We start from the raw sequence: 24,306 nt of genomic DNA, 5'->3' as shown, positions 1-24,306 counted from the left end.
ATGGAGAGGGGAAAAAAGGTTTGATCACATATCCCTTTCATCCTTGTAGTGGAAAGCTGCTTACTCTTCACATAAATTACCAGAGCATTAAAGTATCTTTTACCTGCTATTACAGAGGAGGAAGAAAGTAAAGACAACCCTCTCTCCTCCCTTCTCCCCCCCTCCCCCCCCCCCAAAAAAAAAGAGAACATTATTGAAGTTATGACTTAAGGAACTCCAGACACATTTGCCAATATAAATAATTCTGTAGTCCTTCTGGGTTCATTAACTGGATGCTCATGGAACATCACTGAAACACTTAAAGGCAGATCAACCAAGACTACTGGTAAACATTTCATAAAAGATTTATTTAAGTATCATTTATCACAAAGAGAAAAATACATAAGATTAGAGGCATGCAACCATCTTCCACATTTTGATGTTTTTCTTGCACTTGCAGCACCCTGTAATACAACTCCTGTGCCAAACTCACTTCTCCCTGAAAAATACTATGTTTCAAGACATACAATAACAAAAAAACCCACAATAAAGTAAGATAACATATGAGAAAAGTGCAAAGTAAAAAGTAAAAAAACCAAAAATCATGTATATACCACATTCAAACCCCCTCCCCCTCCAAAGAGTGGATAAAGGCTAACTCATTTTGCTGCACGATCAGATTGTCTTCATGAACTACTTTACAAAAAAATTAATATAAATTAAGGGCACGATCCTGCAGACACTTATGTTCGTAGCTAACTGTCATCATGGACTGGCTCAATTGATATTATTAAAAGCCAAAAGTTAGTCACATGCATAAGTTCTTGCACTGTAAGGCCCTAAGGCAGTAACATTTAAGAGCATTAAGGAGAACAAAAAAAATAAAGCAAACAGAAAATCATTCCCAGATGTGTTTTGCTTAGTAAGTTTATATCAAACATATTTTAAACAGAACAGTTTGCTCCTAAAGCCCTGAATATTTCTATTACTTAAGCAGTTTTGCAAGATTAAAAGACAAAACTCCCAAGAAGCTGGTACAGATGTTAATTAATGTAAGTTTCTTCAGGCAGGTATGTAAGGAGGTGGAGGTTCCTTCTCAGGCATCTTCACTGCCATTTCATAGGTTGGCAGAACATACTAAAGAGAAGACATTTTAACAAGGTTAATGCATAAGGTTTAGAAAAACAAAACAAAACATATACCACATCGGCAATTTAATTCTCTTGTAGGCAAGTTTTTAGAGGAACTCACTGATGTTTCCACTAAGCTAGTGAGGAAGAAGTGAAAGGAGGTGCAGAAGTAATTTACTATTCTGTTGAACCTAACCCTAGGTCATTAATTCCATCCCACTGCCTCTTGGCTTTGCAAGCAGCAAGGATGGTTTTGACAGGTGCAAGCAGAAAGTTTCCCTCTGCTATGGAGAAGAAAAAAATTAGGATTTTTATCAAAGCCTCCTCTTTTACACACTAAGAGCATAGCTCAGAAGCAATCCACCTTAACATTAGCTGTTTTAACTTTTGAAGTCTTTCTAGTCTTTGTTTAGAAAGCTGGACAAGACTTGCAAACTTCTATGGACACTGTTCTTATGCTTCAAAAATTAAACAATTGTGGCTCCTTTAACCTAGAAAAGAGATTTTACCTGTGGAGGAGCTTCAAAAGCAGGGTACACAGCTATCTCTGGCAAATTTCTGTTGCTGATATATTTATAGCAGTTCCATACGCAGTTAATTAGATATGCCTGAAAGAGAAATTTGTCTTTTTAATATCTCATATCCATTAGCTTATGCAGAAATAAAGTGCTAGGTTACAGTCATGGAACAACAACAAAAAAGCAAAAACAAGCTAAATCAATACATCTGAGGGATGGATCCTAACAGATTTTGGCACATACATACATTGTCCCCATTTAGCCTTGCTATCAAAGCAATTCAGACAGGGTGAACTATGTGTTTTTTAGTAAAAGCATTTGCAGACCAATTCAACTAATAAATTTGCCTCAGCACGCTCAAATTATTCCCTGACTTATGCTTTTACGAATCCAAGTCCAACCTGCCAGTACAAGGAAGACAGACCCACAGCACATTCCCACTTGCCTTTAAATTATCATTAGTATTAGTCCAATTGCCAGTGCAAAGAGGAGGGCAAAAACACAGAGTTGGAGATGGAAAGGAGAAGAGGATACGGCAAACTAGCCTGAACTTTAAGTCAGCATAAACTGCTATAGAATCACATACTGTCAAGCTCTAATGAGGATTATGTTTCTATTACTCTGCATAAGATTAACCTTCCTGTATTTTTCCCTGGCAAATTAGTACATGTTTATACATGAGATACCAAATTTCAAAATTGATGCAAGAAATATCTACTACATTAGGTTTCCATTCCCTCCCCCCAGTCAAACATTCTGCTTTGAGAAAGTATAGAAAATAAGAATTCCTCCCATGACTTTTTTAATTCAAGCTGAATGCAATTAAAAAAAGTAGTCATGGCCAATGTATATTATGAGCTCATTTTTCTAACTGATACTTTTGCCTACATATGAGTTTTATAATCCAGATGAACGTCTCTGTATATTTCTGTTTTGAAGGAAATACAAACTGGTCATATGACCCACCTGCAGGAAGGAAGATACACTAACCTATGCATTTCTTCCTTCCCAAATAACATCCCCCTGATTTGTTAGGTATAGCATGAGATTAAAAATTTTGTTTAGAAAGCTTGTACATACTAACTCAATACTGTTTCATCACAACCTTAATTTTATTACTTAAGTTTGTTTCCACATATGCAAAAGACTTACAGGCTTTGTGCGTTTCTACCACCTACTCAAAGGGCAGAGCTGCATAAACATACCCCACCAAATACAACATAAGAGAAATTTGTTGAAGACACTAGTACATAAGACTGAAATTGTAATGTAACAGAACATCATAACAATTCTACTCAAAGTAGTTCTAAACTCAGCGTATTTCCACATATTGATAGCATCTTAATACAGTAACTCATAAAACAAGCACATGCTTAAAATTTAACTTACCTTCAAAATGATAAATAAAGCAAAAAACACCAGAACAACAAACAAGAGACAGCTGGAGTCCAGTGCAAGGAGATCATCTTTGTAAGGGAAATCTGGCTATGTAAGAAAAGGTGAGGGGAAAGAAAGGGAGAAGAATGAGACAAGCATGAACATCACACTCACAAATGTGACAAGACACCCAACCTTAGCACCACACGAAACACTGTTGTGTAAACTGCTCCCACAGAAACAATGAAAAGGTCAGTTTCCTCACTTGCTCCATCTTTTTCCTCCCACAAGGTATAGTATTTATCCTGCCTCTGCCCTGCAAGAGCAGATGACTGCAGAAAAGGGCTACCAGTAAAGAAGCCTTGTGACCTTCCACATGCCAAGACATTTCCTCAGTCTCCATGAGCCCCCTTTGTAAACAGCTGCAGACCCTCAGCCCCGCAAAGGAAGAGCACAACATTTGTATAAAGGGTCCTCTAGCTGATAACTCAACGAGTCACTACTGACTACCTCCAGTAAGGCCAACCAGTAACATCTGTGCATTCAACAGGAAGGAAGTCATTACCCCCAAACTTCAAGAAGAAATACCAAAACACTTAGAGTTTCTGAAGAGTTCAAACAGGGCCTCTCTCCAACATCAATCCAAAGTTTATCTCCATTTTAAAAGGAATTTTTAAAGCATCCACTTGCACAGATCTGAACACCACCCAAAAAGAGCTTGTGATCCAAGCCAATTGATGGTATATTCTATCCATCTATTGACTTTTTGCAGTTAAGACACAGGCAGCATTAACAACTCCGTTAGTTTTCTTCAAAGGTAGTGCTGCAAAATAAGAGCCACATACAGCACAAAAAGAACCCTCAGAGCACCACATTCTATCCCCTGATGTTGTAGACCCCACCTCATAAATCTTTATATATAAAAATATAAAGTAGTATAATTTTTTTTATATATAAGCACACAAAACAGCAACAAAAAACACATTTCAGCCTACAGTCGCAAACCTGCCAGAGAACCAAACTGTTCAGTTCAGATCATCCTTGTTTCTAGTCTAGATGTAACATGGACAGTTTAAATCAACATCTCCCTTAATAAGTATTTCTTTTCTCCTTGTCTTTCCATTTAGGGAGCAATGACACCTTCAGCCCTCCCACCTCTGATAAACTCTCAATTCTCATAATTGCCCTAGCAGCCTTCCTCTACAGTTCCTGCTGGAGTCCAAATTCCTCTTCCTTAAGCACCAGAAGGTAAATATAGGTCAGCCAGTTATAAAACCAAAGGTTTACTTCAAGTGTTAAATGATTGTATGAGCTGAACAAAGACTTACCAGCTGATCCAGGTAATCCTTGATTCTGGGCAAGTATGTAAGAGAACTGATGGCAACCAGACAACTGAGCACAAAGTCAAAGAGCTGGTAACAGAAGAATGGGATCAGCCAGCCCACACGATGCTAAAGGAAACAAACAAGAAAGAGCCTGTAAGGTACTTAATCCAAAATTCAAGTAGCAAGTTCAAAACAATGGACTATAAATATACTTACAGCAATTGCACCGTACACCATCATTGCACTGATTGTGAACATGAGGAGGGAGATTGCAAATAGAACGCAGGCATTTTCTGAATTAAGAGAAATAATAAGTATCAGTCCTTTCCTAAAGTTATCACACTGCAGCTAACAGGTACACAAGCTCTGTTACCATGATCTTTTCTAACCCAACTGTTTCATTTGTGCAGGCTGGCAGCAGCTGACTTGAGTAACTCAGACCTCTACTAATGGAGGAAGATCTAGTCAAGGAAAACCAGCAGACATTTGGAAAAAGAGATGTTTGCCATAATCAAAAAGGCTGAATTAAGTTCAGCCACACCAATTAGTGACCTGACATAGTTTGATAACAATGCAGCATAATGATGGTTATTCATAATATGTCAGTGCTCAAGCTGTGTGGGTAATTAACTCCACAACTGGAAGGAGTTTTAAGTAAAGTTAGTGTATCAACCTTTATACTATAAAATGGTTTGCTTATATAATTCAGTCATTGGCAGTGGGAGCAGCACTCTTCCTTAAGTAACACCAAGGAAAACAGGAAGTCCCTGTGTGGAAGGTATCCTATTATTAATAACAAAAAGCAGTTGAACAGAAGCCAAACAGTCAAGTTCAGGACACTCATGCAAACTGAATGATAAATTCTCATTCTGCATCGTAATCACTAATGACAGAAGCACAGCTGCTTTCTAGAGGTTAGATTACACTCTCCTACAGCAACCACAGCATATACTTTTAAAAACTGGGAAAGAAACCAGTTTAACAGCCTGTAAATGTTGTAGTTCATGTTTTAAGCAAGTCTGAAGCCAAATTTGTGGTTCCCCAGCTTGAAAGAGAGTAACTGAGAATATTAACTTTCTAACCTGCAAACAAATTGAAAAGATATATTGCAGAAGTACTGATGTACATAATTCAGCACAAGATAACAACATCCACATACACAGATGGCATCAAGGAGGTTGCCTTCCGGTATCTGAAAAGCATTGTGTTGATGAGCGAGTGCCCTAAGTACTTAGCAAGTGTTATAACAACAGCAAGTCCTCAGAAGGAAGAAACAAGAACAAAAAACCCCCCCACACAATAGAATTTTGATTCTGTATGTGGATAATGTCCCTTCCCACACATAAAACCCTTCAGCTTATGCCTCAACATGCAGAACAAGAATTTTATTAAGTAAAAGTGCAAGCACTAGCCATTTTAAGCTAAAGAGTAGAGAAAGCACCTTCAGCTTTATATGTGGCTCTTAGCCATAAAACCTAAAGGCTATTAAGTGCACCAACATTCAATACAGAACATAAGATACTAAGTAAAATGGCAACTGAGACCTGTAAAAATGTTTTATGTACTTGATTCTTGCTCCCACCCTGATTTCTTTACTAACATGAGTTGCAGTCACAGTTCAGAAGTGGCAGTACCTTTCGAGTCAGGTCCTGAATAATAATGTAAAAGCTGAACTAGTACTCTCAAAATCCAAGTTAGTACTGTACTATCTCCATTTTTCCCCTGAAAGAGTAAGGAGCATAACAATCTTGAGAAATGTCTGAGTAACATGTAGCCCAGTTATCCCCATATTCTCCTTCTCCTCCACAAACTGCACTTGACTGTTACTAATTTTTAAAATAATGCAATGCCCTGAGACAAGACACATCAGAAGAGCCACTCAGCTATTCCTGCACTTTTAAAGGCAAAAAAAGCATGCATACAATTAGTCTTAAAATACTAGATTACACATCATACTATGGTTAAGAAACTTAAGTCATTACAAAGACAAAAGTTTGCCATTGACTATATTACATCTATAATGATAAACTAAAGAGTAGTTTTAATTTTGCACATGATACTTTCTGTTCTGTTGTTGTTCCTTCTCTATGCCAAAGTTTAAAACTGAAGTACTTTTTCCTCTAATTAAATGCTTGATCTGGAAGTTTCTTCCACTTTTCCTTGAAGGATGACCTTTTTCTTTAACTAGTTATTCAGATTCACACATAATAGCTGTTAAGGTCTTTTATTAAAGCTAGCAAGAGCACCACAAATTTCAATGACTTGTTAAATACTAATTTTCTGCCTTTTTTGTTTTGCTGTCACAGCAAGGATGGTAAAGTTTTATGGAGAAAATGAATTAGAGGTGTTACATCTGTACTCTAAACATTAAAAGGCTGAGAAGTCTTTAGAAATCATATCATTCGAGATGATTGGAAGTAATATGAAGTAAAAAATAATATACTATGAATGTCTTATTTTTTCTCCTTTCAAGTTCATAGCAGAACTTAATCCCACAATAATCCAAAAGGCATTCGGAAAACAAAAAGAGAACCATATATTTAAAAGCTTTATACATGTATTACATGCTAATGTAAGGCAAGTATACCATGATGCTATAGGCTTTATTTTCTAACTGAACAGCAGACAGTTATACACCTACCAGCCATTCTCTCAGAAGCATAGTAATTTCCGATGACCTCATACTGGATATCAACAGTTGGCACTATATTTGGATGAGTCACTTCTACAGTCAGCAAGATGCCCATCAGCAAGTTCACCACCTGAGAAAGATCAGTTAGTCACCTGAAAGTTATTTACAGTGCAACAGCTATAATCTTCTTATGGACCCACTAATCTTTTATTTCAGTTAGAAACAAGCTCTGTTTTGCCTGTAGGGGGCAGAAAGAAATAAAACAGCTTAAGAATAAATTTCAAGCTGATTTGTTAAACCAGTGTTTTAAAAAACAACAATAAACAAACAAAAGACCCCACACCCACCACACAAACCCAATGCACAGTACTGGACACTTGCTAGTTTTAATGAATCACAACTAAGCAATATTGTATCCGTTTAATTTTGTCATTTGAGCCCCTACAAACACCATCCATCCTCTTCATCTGCAGTGCACCGAATGCGCACATTTGAGAACAGGAAAGCCTGAAATAGTTAAAAGTGGCCAGGAAGGAAAAGGTACAACAACAGACACAATGAGACACATGTGGAAAGAGTTTCTGCTTCCTACAACAAACTGAAAGGCAGTGTTATTTTAATGCACAAATAGCATACTGCACCCTACTCTTACTGCTTGACAACTACTACTGTTTGCAAGAGGGAACACACATATGACATGCAGTAAGTATAAAGGATGAGGGACAACTTAATGCTTGCAGCTCTAATCCTCAGATACAGCTTACTTTCTAGTTGACCCTATGTTACAGTCTTAATGGGGGTGGGGGGGGGGGGGGAAGGAAGCAAGCAGCAGCAAGGGAAAAACTGGATCACTTCCCTTCCTAGATTACTGATTAAAACCACAAGTGTTTGTTAAACACTGGTAAAATTAAAGAGGTATTCTCACTCAGAAAGACTGAGCTCCAAAAATCTAAACATTGAGAATGACTGGTAAGCATATAGTCAATGCTTCTTACTTACATGCTGCTGAAAACTACTATTTCCCCATTTTGGTACATACCAGAAGTGCTTCCAGTAAGAGTAAGAAATTGCCTTCATAGCATTTATAGCCTATTCAAGATTTATAGGAGTCTAGTTTGTTATTAATACCTGGACTGACAGGACAAAAAAAGACGCAGGATAACAAAAAGCCTTCACAATGGTATTTTCAAGCTGGAGTCATTTTCTAATCAGTATTCAGTAAGGTCGTCAACACCACCAGGATCTTTTACAGTTTGTGCCAAAAAGTGTGTGTGTGTTGGGGTGGTGGGGGGAGGCACTACTTTGCAGGTGCTAACAACTTAAGAATATCTACCAAATATTTCTTCTTTTACTAGTGCGATTCTAAGATTTCCTGATGCAATAGTAGCAGGTCTACAGACAACTACTGATGTCTTCAGTAATCAAAATAGCTTTAGAAGATTTAAAAGGCAATGGCTTAAGTCTCACAGTTTGTACTGGCTTATGTTTGGTTTTAGGTTTCTGAGACATGGTGGAGACGAGCTTGCTTATACCTTCTGCAAAAACAACCCTTTACTGAAATCAAAGTTGAGGGTGTTTTAGAATGTTATCACACCATCATGTTTTAGATTAACTTATTAGAAACTGAGCTTTGTATTTCACTAGTTACCAAGCGCAATTCTAAGTACCAAAGCCATGTTTTCCTAACCTGAAATGTGGTAGAAGGAAAACAGGAAATGAAAGTGTCATACAACATTAAAATCATGAATATAATACTTTTACTTTGTCTCACCAATTCCAACTATAAAAAAAAAAAAAAAACCACACACACCACACCCCTGCCAATTAACACTCCACGGTTTCCAGTGCTGCATTGCTGCTAATTTGTGAATCACACCATAGTACTAAGCAATTCTTAATTGAAATCCATATGTTGAACATCATGAGTTATCAAAATCCCCAAATTAGGAGTCACTGTAAGTGAAAAGCTAGAACCTGCACCTTGACTACAACTATACGTCTTTCCCAGAAGCTTGGTAACAGCAAGATCACATTTGTGTGGAGTGGTTTTTTCCCCCCTCCTTCTGTCAGCTCCATAGTCAACGTGAATGGCAAAGCAAGAGTATGCTTTGGATTGAACGGTATCTTCAGAGCTTAACGGGATATTCTCATTGTGAACAGAATATATGTTCACAAATGACCTACACAGAAAAGGAACCAGAAAATACCTAGCACAGGTGAGTCTGAGCTTAATCTGAAGACATTAAGAAAACACGCATCCTAAAAAACTTGACACATCACCACACAGTGAATGTTACCGGTAACACTTCAAAAATGCCTGCAGTCCCCATTCTAGTCTTTCCAATTAATTAAGTCAAAAAAGCATGTTCAAATTATTAATCAAAAGGTGGTTCAATTAAGATTATGTACTTACTACAAAACTCAGTTGAGGGTTTTGTTTTTTTAAAGTAATTTAACAAGGGTATTTTGTACTCAAAACTGGTATACCTGAACTTACACAGTTTTGGGGAAACTTAGCCCCCTTCCCCCCCAAATCTAGCAGATGGTATTAAAATTAGAAGTCAGGATATATTATGAACTAGTAACACAGGCATTACTTCCCCATATAATTAGAACTCAAAACACTGCACGGGACAACAAGCATCAGCTTTCTGATTGGCAACTTGTATCTCCATGATATGCATTTAATACCTGATCAGGTAAGTGCTTTGCATCTGTGGAGGCCTGAAAATGAAGTCTTTCATGAATGGGACAGAGGAGGGAAGTTGCCGTGCACTACTACACTTCATCTTCCTCTACTATTGTAATATTTTTCTTTAAACGTATCCTATTAAAAAACAAATCTAGAGGTGCTTTTTGCTGAGATAACGAGAAAACAGTAATTCGAAGTAGATGGGCATTTTAGAGCTTCTACCGTTGTCAAGATTACAACAAAACTAGTTAGGATTTCTTTGCTTCTGCAAGTTTTATTCAGCTAAACAGTCTCAGTGAACTGAAAGTCTGCAGAGATCATCCTGACCCTCCTGCAATCCAGTAGCAATTGCATCATTTTGACTGCATCACTAAAGTTTGTTGCCAGAATGAAACAGCCGCTCCCTCCAAAACAATGCTATTACTTTTAGACTGTTTATTGAACTCTGATCTCATTTTGCAAATGCACTGTTCATGTTTCCGGTTTCTGGAAAGCACTATGCCCAATAAGAAAGTTTACAAGAAGAAAGCTTCAAAGCCACATGTTTGCAATTATGAAGCTAGGATAGGAGGTTTCTTTTACTCCCTACACAGTACAGCAGTGGGTGTTACAGGGTAAACCAAACTATACAAGTTCTGGAACTCAAGTGCAAGTCCTCTAGGAATGTTTTTAAACTATCTTTGTTAAAAAAAAAAGTTATCAGTATATCAGAAGCAGTGGCAGCACATGGACTGAAGTATGCTTACAAGAGGCAGAACAACTGTTTCCCATGGCAGTTTGATCACAGAACACCGACATCAGACATTTCAGAAGATAACACCCTTGCTCTCCCTAGAGAGACAGAAGTACACAATAAGGACAGTGACACATAACACTGTTTTAATGAGGACATAAGTTAATTTGATGCAAGATCTAAGTGTATAAAAATAAGAATAGAAAAGTGCCTAAAGAGACAGTTACATAGAAATAACACACATGTATTAAATAGCCAAAACTCTTATCTTACTAAAACATCTGGAGTAGATTGCTACAAGACTCCATTTTATGTTTCGTATCAAATTCCTTCAGGATTGAACAGCATGAGAACACAGAGTATCCAGTAAACACAAGCTGACCAAGATTTTCAGTAACACAAAACTATTGTTGAGCCAAGTGTTCTCCCCTGCCAAAAAAACTCCCTCCCCATCAAAGAGAAGGTTATTTTACTGTAACTTACAAACATAAATATTTCTAAATCAGTTTAATAGTTTATCTCTGAGAGACTAAAATTAAGATATACATAGATGGTTCATTAATCAGGAACTACCTAAGCAACCTGACGTTTTCTAAAACATTAAATGGCTTAGGGTAAGTTTGTTAGTAGAAAGATTAGTTCCATTTGCACTGTTTGAGTCATAGTTAACTTTCAAAAGGCTAGAACTGTAGTTAAATTCTTACATAAACCATTAGATTGGGCAAGACCTCCTAAGATTTTTCATTTCTTAAGACTCCATTTCAATTCAAAAAGCTAATAACTGTCAGACTTGAAACAGTTATCACATTTTCACAGCTGGCATCTGGAAAGAACTGGATAAAACATTTTCAAGGCACAGTTTAATAGAAAGTGCCTGGTATACTTTATAGCAAAATACAGCTACAAAGTACTTCGTGTGCAACCAGCTACTGAAACTCTACATATTTTTTCCCTCCAACAGCCAGCCCACAATCACTGAATCTGTTGCAGTTACACAGGAGGTCAAAGGAACATTTTGCCTCAGTCACCATTCCATGCTCTGAAGTGGTGATGTCTCATCAGTCACAAACATACTTTTCACTATCCATAAGCAGTGCAGGTATTCAACAGATTCAGGAAGGCAGAAGAGACATTGCATCCATAAGTCAAGAAGGAAGGGAAGCACAGAAAGTCAGGAAGAAGCCAGAAGGGCTACAGGATCCATAGCCACACAAGACCATACACCCCTCCCCCCCCCCCCCCCAACTTAAGTTCCTCTGTTTCTATATACTCCTGCTATCAGGAAATGAAAGTGTGGAAGGCAATAAGGTGCAGCTCTTTCGTAACAACCATGAATGCCTCCTTAGTGTTGACAACTTATGCTTTTAACTAAAGTACTGGAAGCACACTGCTTAACTCGCACCATCAACATAGGATAAAACTTTCACAGGTTTCCAGGGGACAGAGAGAGACACACACTCCAATAGACTTCTGGGCTTAATATTAGTTCATACAAAACAGCAGAGAGAAATCAGCACCAAGACATTTTTTCCAACCCATCATCTGAAAAAGAATGAAATATTGCTCTCATTCAATTTTGTTTCACTTATCACTATCTAACTTTCTCTTCCATTCCTCTCCCTCGCCATTTTGCTGTTTGCCTGTACATTGTCTGTCAATGGAACAACTGAGATATTGGGAGGGAAAAAAAAAAAAAATCTTTTAGCACTTACTGAAAAGAGACTGTAAACTCTCTATACTTCTACAAGTGCTCTTTCACATCAGGAGATGAAAATTCATTCTCCATTCTTACCGTTTGGGGAAGGGTAAAGACAAGAACAGCTTTGTTATCTAGCCTCACTCTTTCACTATCCATTAAGGGTAAGGAAAGAAGAAGTAGTGACTTGAATATAGCAGAACTTAGTTGTTCCAGACCTTGATCTTAACTTATTGGTACTTGTTTTCACATTTCCAATTACACTCTAGTTCAAAATTTTTTTATGGTAGAGCTTTACCATCACAGTTCCCATTGAAAAAGCATCCAAGGGTCAGAAAATAAGAGGAATTTTCTCTAGTAAGAAAAAAACATTTCTGTAGCTTATCACTAACTGTGCTGAAAGCTCAGAGAACATACAGAATAACAGAGAACTTCCCTTTCCACAAAGCTTTTCAAGAGGAGATGCTAGCATTGCTTTTGAAGACCCTAACCTTCCCCTCAGATGTTACATACTAAGGGAAATCATATCTAAGTATTTTACTCTCAGCTGCTCCTAAAGTCCAAACTCCTCAAACGTTATTATAGCTCTTCTCTTACCAAAAGATTCACTCAGTACTGTTTGATACATATAAAGGAAGAAAGACCTTGCCCTTTCAGTTAAAAAAAAAAGGGGGGGGGGGGGAAGGATAGTAACAAGAATTCCTCAGAAATGCAGACTACAAAATGAAACCCTAGCTTCGTTTTATTTCTCTAACCACAGCAAGGGAGGTCGCCGAGGACATCTAAGGCTTAGAGAGCCCAAAACGAACCCCATGAGGGAAAAGGGGTCCAAGCAGCGCCGGACGACTTCGGGAAACTCGTGCCACTTTCCACATACGAGGCAGCGCTGGGACAACTACATAGGACGATTACGACAGAGAGCACGACGACGGCTGACCCCCGAAGGGGGCGAGAGGGGACCCCCTGGGCCCACCGAGACCCTCCCCGGACGCCCCGGCCGGGGGCCATGGCGCCACACGACCCCTCCCCCTCCCCCGGGCAGCCCCCCCAACCCATCGCGGGCGCATGCGCACTGCCCACCCCTCGCCCACCGCTCACAAGCCGGGCAACGGCCAAATTCCCACGCATGCGCACTGCGCGCCGCACACAACCGAAAACACCGCCCCCTCAGCCCCACTTGCTGCCCCCCGCGCGAGCCTCTCACCATGTACCAGGTGCCTAGGATAATGGTGCCGGTCCGCACATGGCAGCAGCCACAGCAACGGGTGCTGTAGAACCGGTCGCGACTCCGCTTGAACGTCATGGTCGCGGCGACGCCGCCTCCGGCCTCCCTCCTCCAGGCCAGCCGCTCGTCGTCTCCAGCCACTTCCCCCTCCAGCTGCGGGCCGTAAAACCCCCGCTGCTGCGTCACCGCCACTCTGCCCAATCAGCAGCCGACAGCGGGGGCGTGGGGCGTGGCTGCGGGAGGGCGCGTGCGTCGCCGCGGCAACCAGCGATCGGCGGCGCTGCGGGCCAATCACAGCCGCCCGGGGCGCAACACCCGCTCGTTCACCTGCGGTGGCGGGGAGCGAGGCCTACCTGAGGCGAGGCCTGGCGACCCGCTGGCCGCGCGGGCTGGGGTAGGTGCCCCGCGCCGCCCGTCTGTCCCCCATGTTGGAGCGGTGCCTCCTTCTGCTCGGCGGACGCCTCCGGGCCGGCGCCTCCCCTGCCCTGCCCTGCCCACATGGCGCGCCCGGGGGAGCCGGTTTGCCAGCGCTGCCCGTCCCCTGTTTGGGGCAGGACCGCCGGTGCTCTCTCTAACAGCGCCCGTGGGGCTTGGGCCAAGGCGGAGAGCCCGTGCTCGGGCTCGGAGCAGCAGCCCCGACACGGGGAAATGAGGGTTACACAGGGACAGCACCCCTCAACCCTTCTTTTAACTAAAACTAAATTGTCATCTTAGTAGGCCCCCAGATGTCCCGACATTGGGTGCTACCAAGATGCCACAGTTTAACAGTGCTCTAGGGGCTTAAATTCACTTTAGCGTTTTTGCTATTCTTTTGCAGGAAATCCTGAGGTTAAATTATTATAGTTGCATGTTATATAATGACATGACGAGGCAGTAGGAGGATGGATGGATGAGCTGGATTTTAGTCCATAGGGATGCTTCACTTTTTGTGAGTCAAGTCCCCATTTGCGAATGGCTACTGATAACGCTCCCTTAGTCCCACTGAGAGCTACAGGTGCTGCCAGAGAGATGCGTTAACTGGAAATGCTGCTGGTGCCCGAGTGCTCCCCCCACAGAGGTGTGTGGCAGGAGATTCCTCCAACGTCTAGAAGCAGAGTTTCTCCTATTGGTGTCTCAGGCAGGGCCTATCTTCCCGAGGTGTGAGGACAGCCAGTGCTCTCTGCAAGCCTGTGCCGCTGGGCTGATGCAGATACGCAGACGGTTTCTGTAAACCCTGGTGCAGCTGTGAGCATTTCCTCTTGGCTGCGTACTGCCAATCGGAGACACTCATAGAACATAAATATTTGCTGTGTATGTATACACCAAGATAGATGTCATATGTCAGATGATATACTGAGCAGTTTTTCACTCTGAACAATGAGAAGGTAATGAGGGTGACACTTCTGTGCTTTTGATGTATTCCAGACCCTACAATCAGCACATTTTATTGTTTTAGCTACTTAGCCTATTTTTAAACATGAAGTGTTGCTGAGTCGTTTGAAATGATTTACTTAAAGGCTTTAAAACTGGCCTTTTTATTTTAAATCCCCTGTGTTTCATAATCGGTGTTTTTCTTCCTTACAGCATATTATTTTTGAATAAACATGTTGTAAGTCCTGCTAAGACTGTTCTAATGATCCTATTATAAATGATTGTTTATTTCTTTAGTGCTCCTAATGTTCTCAGCCCTGTGCACAGATGCTTAATTATCAACAGACTCTCATTTAATGTAGTAAAAACCAACTAACTTTAATCAACATGCATGCATGTATGTAAATAAATAGAAAAAGAATGTGTATTTTGTTGTAAACCAGTAGTTTGAAAACCAGTCTTCTGACAGATGGCATATTGGGAAGCCTAAGCCAACTATTTCTGTAGCGTGCATGTTTGAATTGATTAGGTTGTTCCTGCAGGGTTAAGAGAGGCTCTCCCTCCTGTTGGTCTGTCCCTGTCTAAAGAGGAATCCACTGGGCTAGACAGAGTGAGTCAGAAGAGAAAGCAGGCTTCTCTAGCTTGGGTTGGGACATCCACTTGGAATCACCTAGATCCTGTTCTCCCGAAGGGCTGTTACAGTTTGTGATGACAAGTTTTTGAACTAAAATCTTGCAGCTGGACACTTTGTCTTGACTGGTATCTTGCAGCTCTCATATCAGGCTCAGATTTTCAGGGCTATTTTTGCAAGATGAAAGAAGTCTCAATTCAGCATTCATATCTTTGTCAGTAGGTTCAGAATAAGAATTGATGTGATTCCCATGAGTTTCACTGCTTGTTATACCCTGCAGACAACGGAGATACTGAGAAGAATAATGTGAATGTCATTCAGCATCACTGAGCAGCTTTCCATAGCAGGATAGATCAATATGGAACTATTCAGTGGGCAAAAAAGCCCTCTCCCCTTTCTCCTCCTTTACCACCCCCTCCCCCCAAAAAACCCCCAATAGATTAAAAGTGTATTTTGAGAGTGATTCCATTTGTTTCCTGTAACTGTGGGAAGAGAGGATAGGTTAGTGATTTTAGTTTTATGAAAGATCCCAGTTCTTCCCTGCCACTAGCTGCCCAGATGACCCCAGGCACTTCCCCGCCCTGGGCCTCAGTTTGCTCCCTTTGGTATTTCAGAAAGGATTTGTGAGGCTAAATATGTTAATAATTCTGAAGGGCTCAGTTTACAGTCATGGCAGCAGAGTGAAATCTCAGAGAGACAGAAGGGATTGGTAATAAACTTTTCTTCCCAAATAGCAAAGAGACCTTGACATTGTGGGAGCAAATTCTCCACTTAAGCAGCAATAAGAATAAAAAGCTTTAAACATGCCTGCCAGTCAGAAGCAGCTGCAAAAGAATGATAAAGATGCCTTTACCTATGACGACACTTAACTCCTTCTTCCTTTTCAGCAGATAGCGAGGAAAGGAAGGAGGTTTGACATCAAGATGTTCTTCAGTAGCCAAGCTAGTTAGGTCTTCCAAAATCTGTCTCTAGATAGGAGGTTTGAACTTCTGTCTCGGAAGTACATGGCAGTTTTTTTACCAAACACAAATTACTTTTTTGAATGATTATATTCCAAAATAATATAAAGATATGTGTGACAGCAGAATAGCTAGGATCATGTTAAAGGAGAGATCAGGTAGCATTCTCCTTCAGCTTCTGTCAGAAAAGTAAACTGAACACCTTTAAGATGTCAAAACAATACAGCACTCAGACTGTTTTACACAGATTTTTATAATTTGACAGTCTCTCCCTTTTATTCCATTCTTCAATCAGTCCCTGGTTAAACTGTCTTGAGTTAGACTTATATTGTAATCATTACTCCTTGTCTGCCTGTGCTGATCTATCGTCAGGTTGCTTAGGAAAGATTGGGCTCCTATTCTACTGCAGCATTTTGCTTGTACGTGTGTATGAGGGGAGGCCTACAAAGAATGAGCTGGTAATCATACGTAGCCTTCGTGGCTACATTTCATAGTACTTGATAAAAAATACACTGTTCTATCTGGGGTTTGGGAAAGGAGGCACAGTGAGATGAAGTGATCTGACCAATACCACAACGGCTACTGAAAGTGATTGGAACATAAAGGAAGTCTCCTGTCCAGTGGCTACTTTGCCAGGGAATAAAAGCTAACATGAAGAACATGTAGAAGCTCTTCCATCCCAAATAATCACTGACACTTGATTACAGTATCAAATTACTTTTATAATTTTTTTCATATCTTGACTCTATACTTTTCTGCTATTCGACCTCATCAGAAAAAAGAGGAAAGGTGGCTCTGCTTCTCAGACATATTTTCCACACCAAACAACCATTTTTAAATTAAAAAATAGAAAACGCCAAGATTTTCAAAACCACAGAGTAACTAATGTCTTCACATAAATACTGCAGTATAAAACATCATACCCCTTCAACAGAATTTAGAAAAATCAATAGAATTGGTGCAGAAGATGTGAAAATACCCAAGCTGAGAGCATGGATTGGCTTTTTCCTTCCTTAAAAAAAAGGATTAAAAGGTATTGGAGTAAAAGCAAAACACTAACATATCAGTGAGAGAGAAAAAAACCCTAAAATAAATTAGTCAGGAGAGAAACTTTCCTGTTGGTGACTCACACAGTGAAATCCTAGATACTCTGAAGTCAGCATTAGCAAATTTTACCACACTTTTTCTTCAAGATGGATTCTGCTAGAAGAAAACAAGTTAATCCAGAGATTCGGTGGTTTCTTGTAAAGGAGATAAGAATGTAATAAGAATGTATCCCTTGAATTTTGTGGTTATTGGATTTTATTTTTTGTTTATTGAATTAATCACCACCGCTTTGAGGTTCTTAATGTAATGCTCCAATCTTCTGTACTTTTTGTTCTAGTTGATTATTGCAACAATATGAATTGTCTTTTACCAGTAAGAGTCAATTTAACTCAGTTCCAACCCTTTTAACTTGTAACAGATGGATCAGAAAGTCAGAGTTAGAAAAGCAGCTAAGATATGACAGCATGACGTAGAACTTTTATTAGCACAAGAGTGTTTCTGGGTTATTCACTGTACTGTCAGGTTTTCTGAATATCAAACACTGAGGAAAAATTATTGTATTCATTTACAGAATCAAAAAAATCTACTAGCCTAAAAGAGCTGTAGTTCATTTTAATCAGGCTTCATACAGTTGAGGAGCAATAAAAATGTCTAAAAATAACATACAACATTTTCCTTAATCTAAAATGGTACTTGCAAGTTCAGATATCTCAGTACTTTCAGATGACTAAGAGTGAGCGCTGGCTCCCTCTGGAATATGGAAATCTCTTTTACTTGCTGGCAGTCTCCCCCTTCCAGCCCAGAGACCAGACTTGCCTTTCGTGAATCTTGGCAGGGTGAGCAGCAGCCTGGGCAGCAGAGTGCTACCAGTGCAGCGAAGTGGGAAGAGTTACCTACTGGGGATGTGTTATTTCTTCAAACGCTGGCTATTTGAATCTGTTTGCAGTTTCAGATGTAGGAAAAGAGTTCCAGAAAGAACTCAGTGGCAGGCAGCTGATGCAGTCAAAAGTGCTTGATAAAATCATTTATCATGTGTCTCTACAGCGTATTACATATGTACTGAGAACCACTACCAAAGAAAAATATTATATGCATACAGGAATTGAAGTTTGACATACAATCAAGTTCACCAAATTTCTAGAAGTCTCTTCATGGGACAATACGAGGGTCAGTTATTGTTACACTGCCTTTATCCTGAAAAGCTGCAGTGAGTTTATTCCTGGGACCAATGAATGACAGTTTCCTTTCAGCTGGGGAGGACGCTTCCTTTGCAGATAAGAACATCTGCAAAGTACAGTGTCAGGGATGGCACATGCTGGAAAGTTCAGTTTGCCTCAGAAAGACCCCTGGGTCTATCTGTTCTGATGCTATTTTCACAGAAGACAAGACATTCTATTCCCGATCTTTCTAGCCCATCACCTATAAAACCCTCTCTCCTCGCAAGGAGTCAGCTAATCTGAGAGCATTCTCAGTACTATTATGGAGCAGGCCTTTATTGTTAGCATGGTAAACAAGTTATTTTCTGCCAAGCAATTAGCATTACCTAATACTCAGCTCATGCAGATGTGTAAGGTATGCCACTGGTCTGTAGGTTGGGTGCAATCTTGTTATAGTATAAACAGATAATTACAGAGCAGTGGGCTAAATTCCTCGCTGAGGTCTCCCCACTTAACCCTGGCAATGTTTCACCAAGGTTTGAGCATGAAGCAAAGCTTCAGCTCCTGCATCTGCATGCTGCAGTCTGCCCATAAGTAAACACAGCTTTACAGGTCAGGAGTTCATCAGTAACAGCATCAACCACATCTTCATTCTTGAGATACTGTTTTAAGGAGCCATCACTTATGGATATAGTCCTATCACTAGGGACATAGCCAATCTCCCAACTTCAAAAGACTTCCCACAAGAAAAGAATATCATTAGAAAAACAGAGCGGACCTAGTTTAAGAGAAAGTTGGAACTTAAAACAGTATGGTTCAACCTTCGCAGGTGCTGCTGTAGCAATTAATTCCTTGCTCCTAAGCAGATCGTAGCTGTTCTCCCAGCCACACTCTGTCCCACCTCCCATGCTGTGGCAACACCAGGGGCTTGATTTCTAGCTGCTGGGCCATCTGCAGGTGCAAGGAGAGCATCTGGCTGTTACCACAGCACGTGCCACTCCAGCAACTGATAAATCCGTTGGGAAAAAAGCAAGGGGAGCCAGCTGGATCTGGCCCATGAGCTGGCAATGAGACTACGCTGGGCTGCTGAATGACCACAGAGAGGCTACTCCAGATTTATCCCTCTAAGGGATAAATTAGGCAGAGGATTAAAACATTCAGGTATATCACAATCGATGCTAAAACTTGTGGGAGAGATGTTAAACCTCGCATCTGAGGGCTTATGCCAGCCTCCAACTACTAAAGATCAGATAGAGCCTACGAGGGTGAGAGCAACACGCACATTCAACACTTCTGCTGCCAGAAACAGCGTATTGGACTGATGATCTGGGCAGAGTGGTAATTCCCAGAGAAGGAAAGATGTCTGAAAAGCACAGAAATCAGAGTAGCAGAACATGCAGTGATGAAAGGAAAGCGAATTTCATAAGGGAGTCCAAGGTCTGCTTTTCAAAGGCACCGGCCATCTGCAGAGGCCATTTGTTACACTGAGCTATGGTTTCTCAGCCTCCAAGGATTAGGAAGTGAAAGACTGGAATTTAGCAGCTGCTGAGTGCTTTTTGTTTTGTTTCGAACTCCACCAACGAACCAGACTTTTAGCACAATTTCTTCTTTGGGGCATCCCTGGAAGCCCCTGTAACAGCAGCGCTGGGAAAGCCCCCGGAACAATTACAGCTGTATTAATCAAATGTCACCTAACATACCCTTTCTGCTGCTCACAGCAGTGGTACTGATACAACAGATGAATCACGCCAACAGGTTATCACCACCCAAATTCGCCCTGAATACAGTTTTGCAATTATTTAGGAAAGCCCATTATTTAGGAAAGCCCATGTATTTAGTGGTAGGGATTATTTTCTCTACTATGCCAATGTCTACATGAAAATGTAGTATTAGATAATGTGCTGATATAAAGTACTGAGCCCATCTGTATTACAGTGGTAACTTCCCATTCATGAAACAGGGGAGCCGGAAGAAATACACACCTGTGCGGATACCGTGGATGTCAGTAAGAGTTATACTGATGAATTTGACAGGAAAAGTGGGTAATACAATTTACTGCTTCTTGTCATTCGAATCACAGAGAATTTACCAGTTTTCAATGTCCCAATTGTTCTTTTATTCAAACAACAGAAGAACGCCAATAGGTTTTCCTTAACAAAAATGGGGTTCAGATGAAGGAAAACTCTTAAAAAACATGTACAGTATCTCCTTAGAAGACTGAAAATGAAGTGTTTTTTAGCCAAAACGTTCTTGCTCTTACTCACACAAGTACGAACTAATTAAAATAAAACTGCTCATGAGTTCTGGGCTTTGGGCAAAAGTTTTGATTTTTATTATAAAAACAATGAACATTTGAAATACTGTAATATGTTGAATTAAAAAATGATTATACAGCCATTGAAAAGTTTGCAAGCAGACATAGAGAGAAAAGTAAATGAAATCTGGAGTCAACAAATATTTTATCTCCTTCATTCTCCCCCCTCCTTTTTTTTTTTGTTGACAGAGGTTATCTCCAATGCTAAATAAAGACCTTGGGCAACATCCTGGCCACAATGAGGTCAATGGATGTTTTCCACTGGCTTCAGAGTTAGAATTTTAATCATTACCTACATGCTCATTAAGCCATCTTCTGTATCTTTGAACTTGTTATACTTGTTTCTCCAGCGAGCCCATGTGTGTTCTTGTTGTGCATTTGCTTTGAACCAATTACTTTCCAGATAAAAAATCATTTGATCTATTCATTCCATTCAGAAATTGCCTGTATTTTTCTTACAGCAAGATGTGCAGATTCTAGACACTGGGCTGATAAATGGCATCAGTTAAGACCTAATTAACTCAGCTCACCTTTTTCTGAAATAATCCTGCTTTGCTAAACTTCAGGGCACACTGTAAAGCTAGCATCCCTAAAAAATCACAGCAGAAGAGAACTGTCCCTTTACATATAGTAATCAAATTTAAATACATAAATACATTGCTGTGGTTAATTGCTTATTTGGAGGACACAGTTGCTTTGGAAGCTGTGGAACAGATGAAGGCTATCCGGTAAAGATGCTGAGCTTTAGGTAAAGCTCAAAACAAGCCAGTGTCAGGGACGCGATGGTTGAGATGGCAGAAATACAGAGCTCTCCTCTGGCTCAGCAATGCCAAAAGGAGTGCTGCTGCGGAAGTTCAAAGCTGTTGGCATCCATGGTTACTCAGTGTCCTACAATGAAATGCATTTCAGAGCATCAGCCCAATCCCTATGAACAAGCATATGTTTAACATGCATTAGTAATTGTGATCTTCCCACACGATCTCCAATGGCACAGGGTTGAATGCAGACGGAGATCTGAGAATTGTCATCTCCTTCTAGGCAGCACTTCTAAAATGGGTTAGGCTGAGGCACATTCTCAGGACAGTCTGAAGAAACCATCACAGCTACCACCAGTGCTGCACCTCCTCTAGGGATAAAGGGCTTCGGTTTTTAGTGGTGTCAGTCTGGTGCTGTTTATAAACTGCAAGATTCAATTGTAACATATTCCCTCCTCCTTGCTATAAGCTCTCTGACAATGAGAAATACATGCTCTTCAATAAGTACTAAACTGACATTTAAAAAAAAAATTCATTCACAAATGTAGTTTATATTAGAATACTTAAGTAACAAAACGATAAAAACTTCCAAACATCAGATCAGAAAAACGATCTCAAAAAGCTACTTCAATCTACTCTAAGTACAGCAAATACAACATGCTTTGGACACACGAACTTTAAACTTTAGCCCACCATGAAAACTGAGGAGGAAAAAAAGGTTTATACTATCTTTCCAAATAAGTTTAAAACCTCCTTTAGAAATTTTCACTTTTGGAGCAAGCTAGCCTGAGCATAGGGTGAAAGGCATAAATATGTCAATGTATGAGGCAGAAGTTTGACTGTAGCAGCCAACAAGAATTTAAAAGATTTGTGAGGTTTGAGAATGACCTGTGTTATTCTTCCTTTGTCTCTGAACAATGCTTTCTTCTGTACATTACTAGCCTGTCAATGAGCACATCTGCAAAAATGCCAGAGGAGGCCAGACCAACTGGTGGATCCTCCCTGGAATCAAAGGATAATCACAGGCAGCTCTGGAGCTCCGACCATTCCTACAACGGCAGGTAACATTACAAATTGACAAACAGCACGACAGTGAAAAAATGAAAGGATTTAATGCAACCAGTCAAAATCCACTCAACAGTTTTTTAACCATGGGCAGTAATTGGTTATTAACAGCCATTCTGTTTCGACACCACCGTCTGGGCACAGTGAGCCCATTCTCTCCTTCCGCTCACACGCTCTCACTGTCTCTAGCTCACTGCTCCTGTTCTCCTCTTCCACCCGCTGGGAAGTCTTGTAGATCCTCTCTTTGCTTTGGGCTCAGGGCGGCATCACAGAAAGCAGAATCCTTGCAGCTAATCAGCACGCCTGCCCCCACTTGGTTTTCACTCTGTCAGCTACACAGCTCCCTCAAGTCTCTTTCTTCATTTTCTTCCTCTTCCTCCTCTCCTTTTTTCCAGGTACATCTGCCATACAGACAACAGGGGCCATTACATAATTCTTCCACTGCAGAATCATATCCTTAGGAACTGTTTGCTTTTAGACCGAAGCAGGGCACTTTGTGATTTTCAGATATATTTTACATTGGCTACTTCCTTGCAAGGCTAATCCAAAGCCATTGGGAGGGCTCTGAATGCTTTTGGTGGGCTCTGACTCACACACACATTTACTAGTACTTTTTCTGTTTCACATATAACGGTGCTGTGCAAAAATTACTCCCACTAAGTGCAACAGCAGTTCTGCTCATTAACTCTGACAGGACCAGGAAAAGATATTTGTCACAGAGAAAGTTATAAGTTTTATAGAGCCTCCTTAAGAACTAATATATGTGGCTAAGGGACGAGCATTTACTATATTCATTTAAAAAAATGCATTTGTGAACATTTCTCAGATTATGCATTATTCTGAAATGACATGCATCAGAAGTGCAAAAAAATCACTTACCAATATTGGGTGAATTATTAGCCACATCCAAGGATATTTTGAAAGAAGCACAGACTGTATCACTGGTATGTTTTGTAGATATCAACTCCCTTGGGCCTTCCTTCGCTCTTGCTTCCAAACATTGCTGGGGCTTAATTGAAACAATATGCTTCACTAAGCATATGAATTAAACGAAGCATATGCAAGTACAAAATATGAGAGAAAATGTCATTATTGGAGGGAATTAGGGTATTTAAAGAAAATGCAGGACAAATTAATTTTAAAAGGATTAGACTACTCTGGCATGTCATCTACCTACCTCCTGTTTGCTTTTTCTTTTTAGAATGGATTAAACTGCTGAAATTATCTTTCATTACCATCTTTTCCCTTATTTTCCCCAGTGGACAGACAATCAGCAAAATAAACTGAGGTGAAAGTACTGTTGCTGTATAGTGAGACTGAAGGCTAGATGAACCCCAATCAACTGCTAAATGACCTGAGTCTACAAAAATATTGGATGAGCAACTTCATATATCTGGCTTCATAATTTATTATTTCACTCTTGTATGTATATCTTTGTAGGAAAAGTTTGCAGAGCAGCAGGCAGTGATATGCAAAATAAACTCCTTTTAGCCCATCATAAACGCACCAGTAGGAACAATACTGTCCTGTGGAGTCTGAACAGGACTATTGAGATTATTCATTAAGGAATATACACAACTAAAGCAACTAATTGGATGGGCAAGAGAGAGAATGGCCTGGCAGCATTTGGATGACTCATGGGCTGTCCTAACGACCATTTGAAGTCATTGAATGTGGGCACTGGACTATTTAAAAGCTTTTCCCTTAAGCTGGGAGCATCC

At 40.3% G+C, this 24,306-nt stretch overlaps 2 protein-coding genes across 4 annotated transcripts in view; both read right to left on the bottom strand.

The window, feature by feature from the left end:
• Positions 1-326: 326 nt before the first annotated feature.
• On the bottom strand, positions 327-13,498 carry LAPTM4A (lysosomal protein transmembrane 4 alpha). Its single transcript, XM_026103420.2, has 7 exons — positions 13,287-13,498; positions 6,971-7,091; positions 4,546-4,622; positions 4,333-4,455; positions 3,017-3,112; positions 1,619-1,717; positions 327-1,116 (listed from the first exon to the last, which is right to left on the bottom strand). The coding sequence occupies exons 1-7, from the start codon at positions 13,383-13,385 to the stop codon at positions 1,042-1,044; spliced, it is 690 nt and encodes a 229-aa protein (XP_025959205.1). The 5' UTR covers positions 13,386-13,498; the 3' UTR covers positions 327-1,041.
• A 7,262-nt stretch (positions 13,499-20,760) lies between these two features.
• LOC112985073 (protein LYRIC-like) overlaps positions 20,761-24,306 on the bottom strand; it is a 29,523-nt gene continuing 25,977 nt past the window's right edge. For 2 of the 3 annotated variants that reach the window (XM_064508428.1, XM_064508429.1), the window contains exons 10-11: positions 23,465-23,594; positions 20,761-22,986 (exon numbers count right to left, since the gene is read on the bottom strand). In XM_064508428.1, coding sequence (XP_064364498.1) covers positions 22,931-22,986; positions 23,465-23,594 — 186 coding nt within the window. In that variant the 3' untranslated portion in view covers positions 20,761-22,930. Of the gene's footprint in view, positions 22,987-23,464; positions 23,618-24,306 lie in introns of those variants that run through there. The other variant, XM_064508430.1, reaches the window with a different exon arrangement.

The sequence above is a fragment of the Dromaius novaehollandiae genome, chromosome 3, assembly GCF_036370855.1.
Source record: "Dromaius novaehollandiae isolate bDroNov1 chromosome 3, bDroNov1.hap1, whole genome shotgun sequence".
Taxonomy (NCBI): Eukaryota; Metazoa; Chordata; class Aves; order Casuariiformes; family Dromaiidae; genus Dromaius; species Dromaius novaehollandiae.
The sequence above is the reverse complement of the archived record's forward strand: the minus strand, read 5'-3'. Positions and strand labels throughout refer to the sequence as shown.

What these genes read in the sequence shown, in the direction of transcription:
- LAPTM4A (XM_026103420.2), bottom strand. Translation starts at nt 13,385, where the DNA reads ATGACGTTCAAGCGGAGTCGCGACCGGTTCTACAGCACCCGTTGCTGT. An exon ending in TGCTTCTGAGAGAATGGCTG is followed by an intron (nt 4,623 to 6,970) that starts GTAGGTGTATAA and finishes CTCTTAATTCAG; the next exon opens with AAAATGCCTGCGTTCTATTT. An exon ending in CTTTTGAAGCTCCTCCACAG is followed by an intron (nt 1,117 to 1,618) that starts GTAAAATCTCTT and finishes TCTTCTCTTTAG; the next exon opens with TATGTTCTGCCAACCTATGA.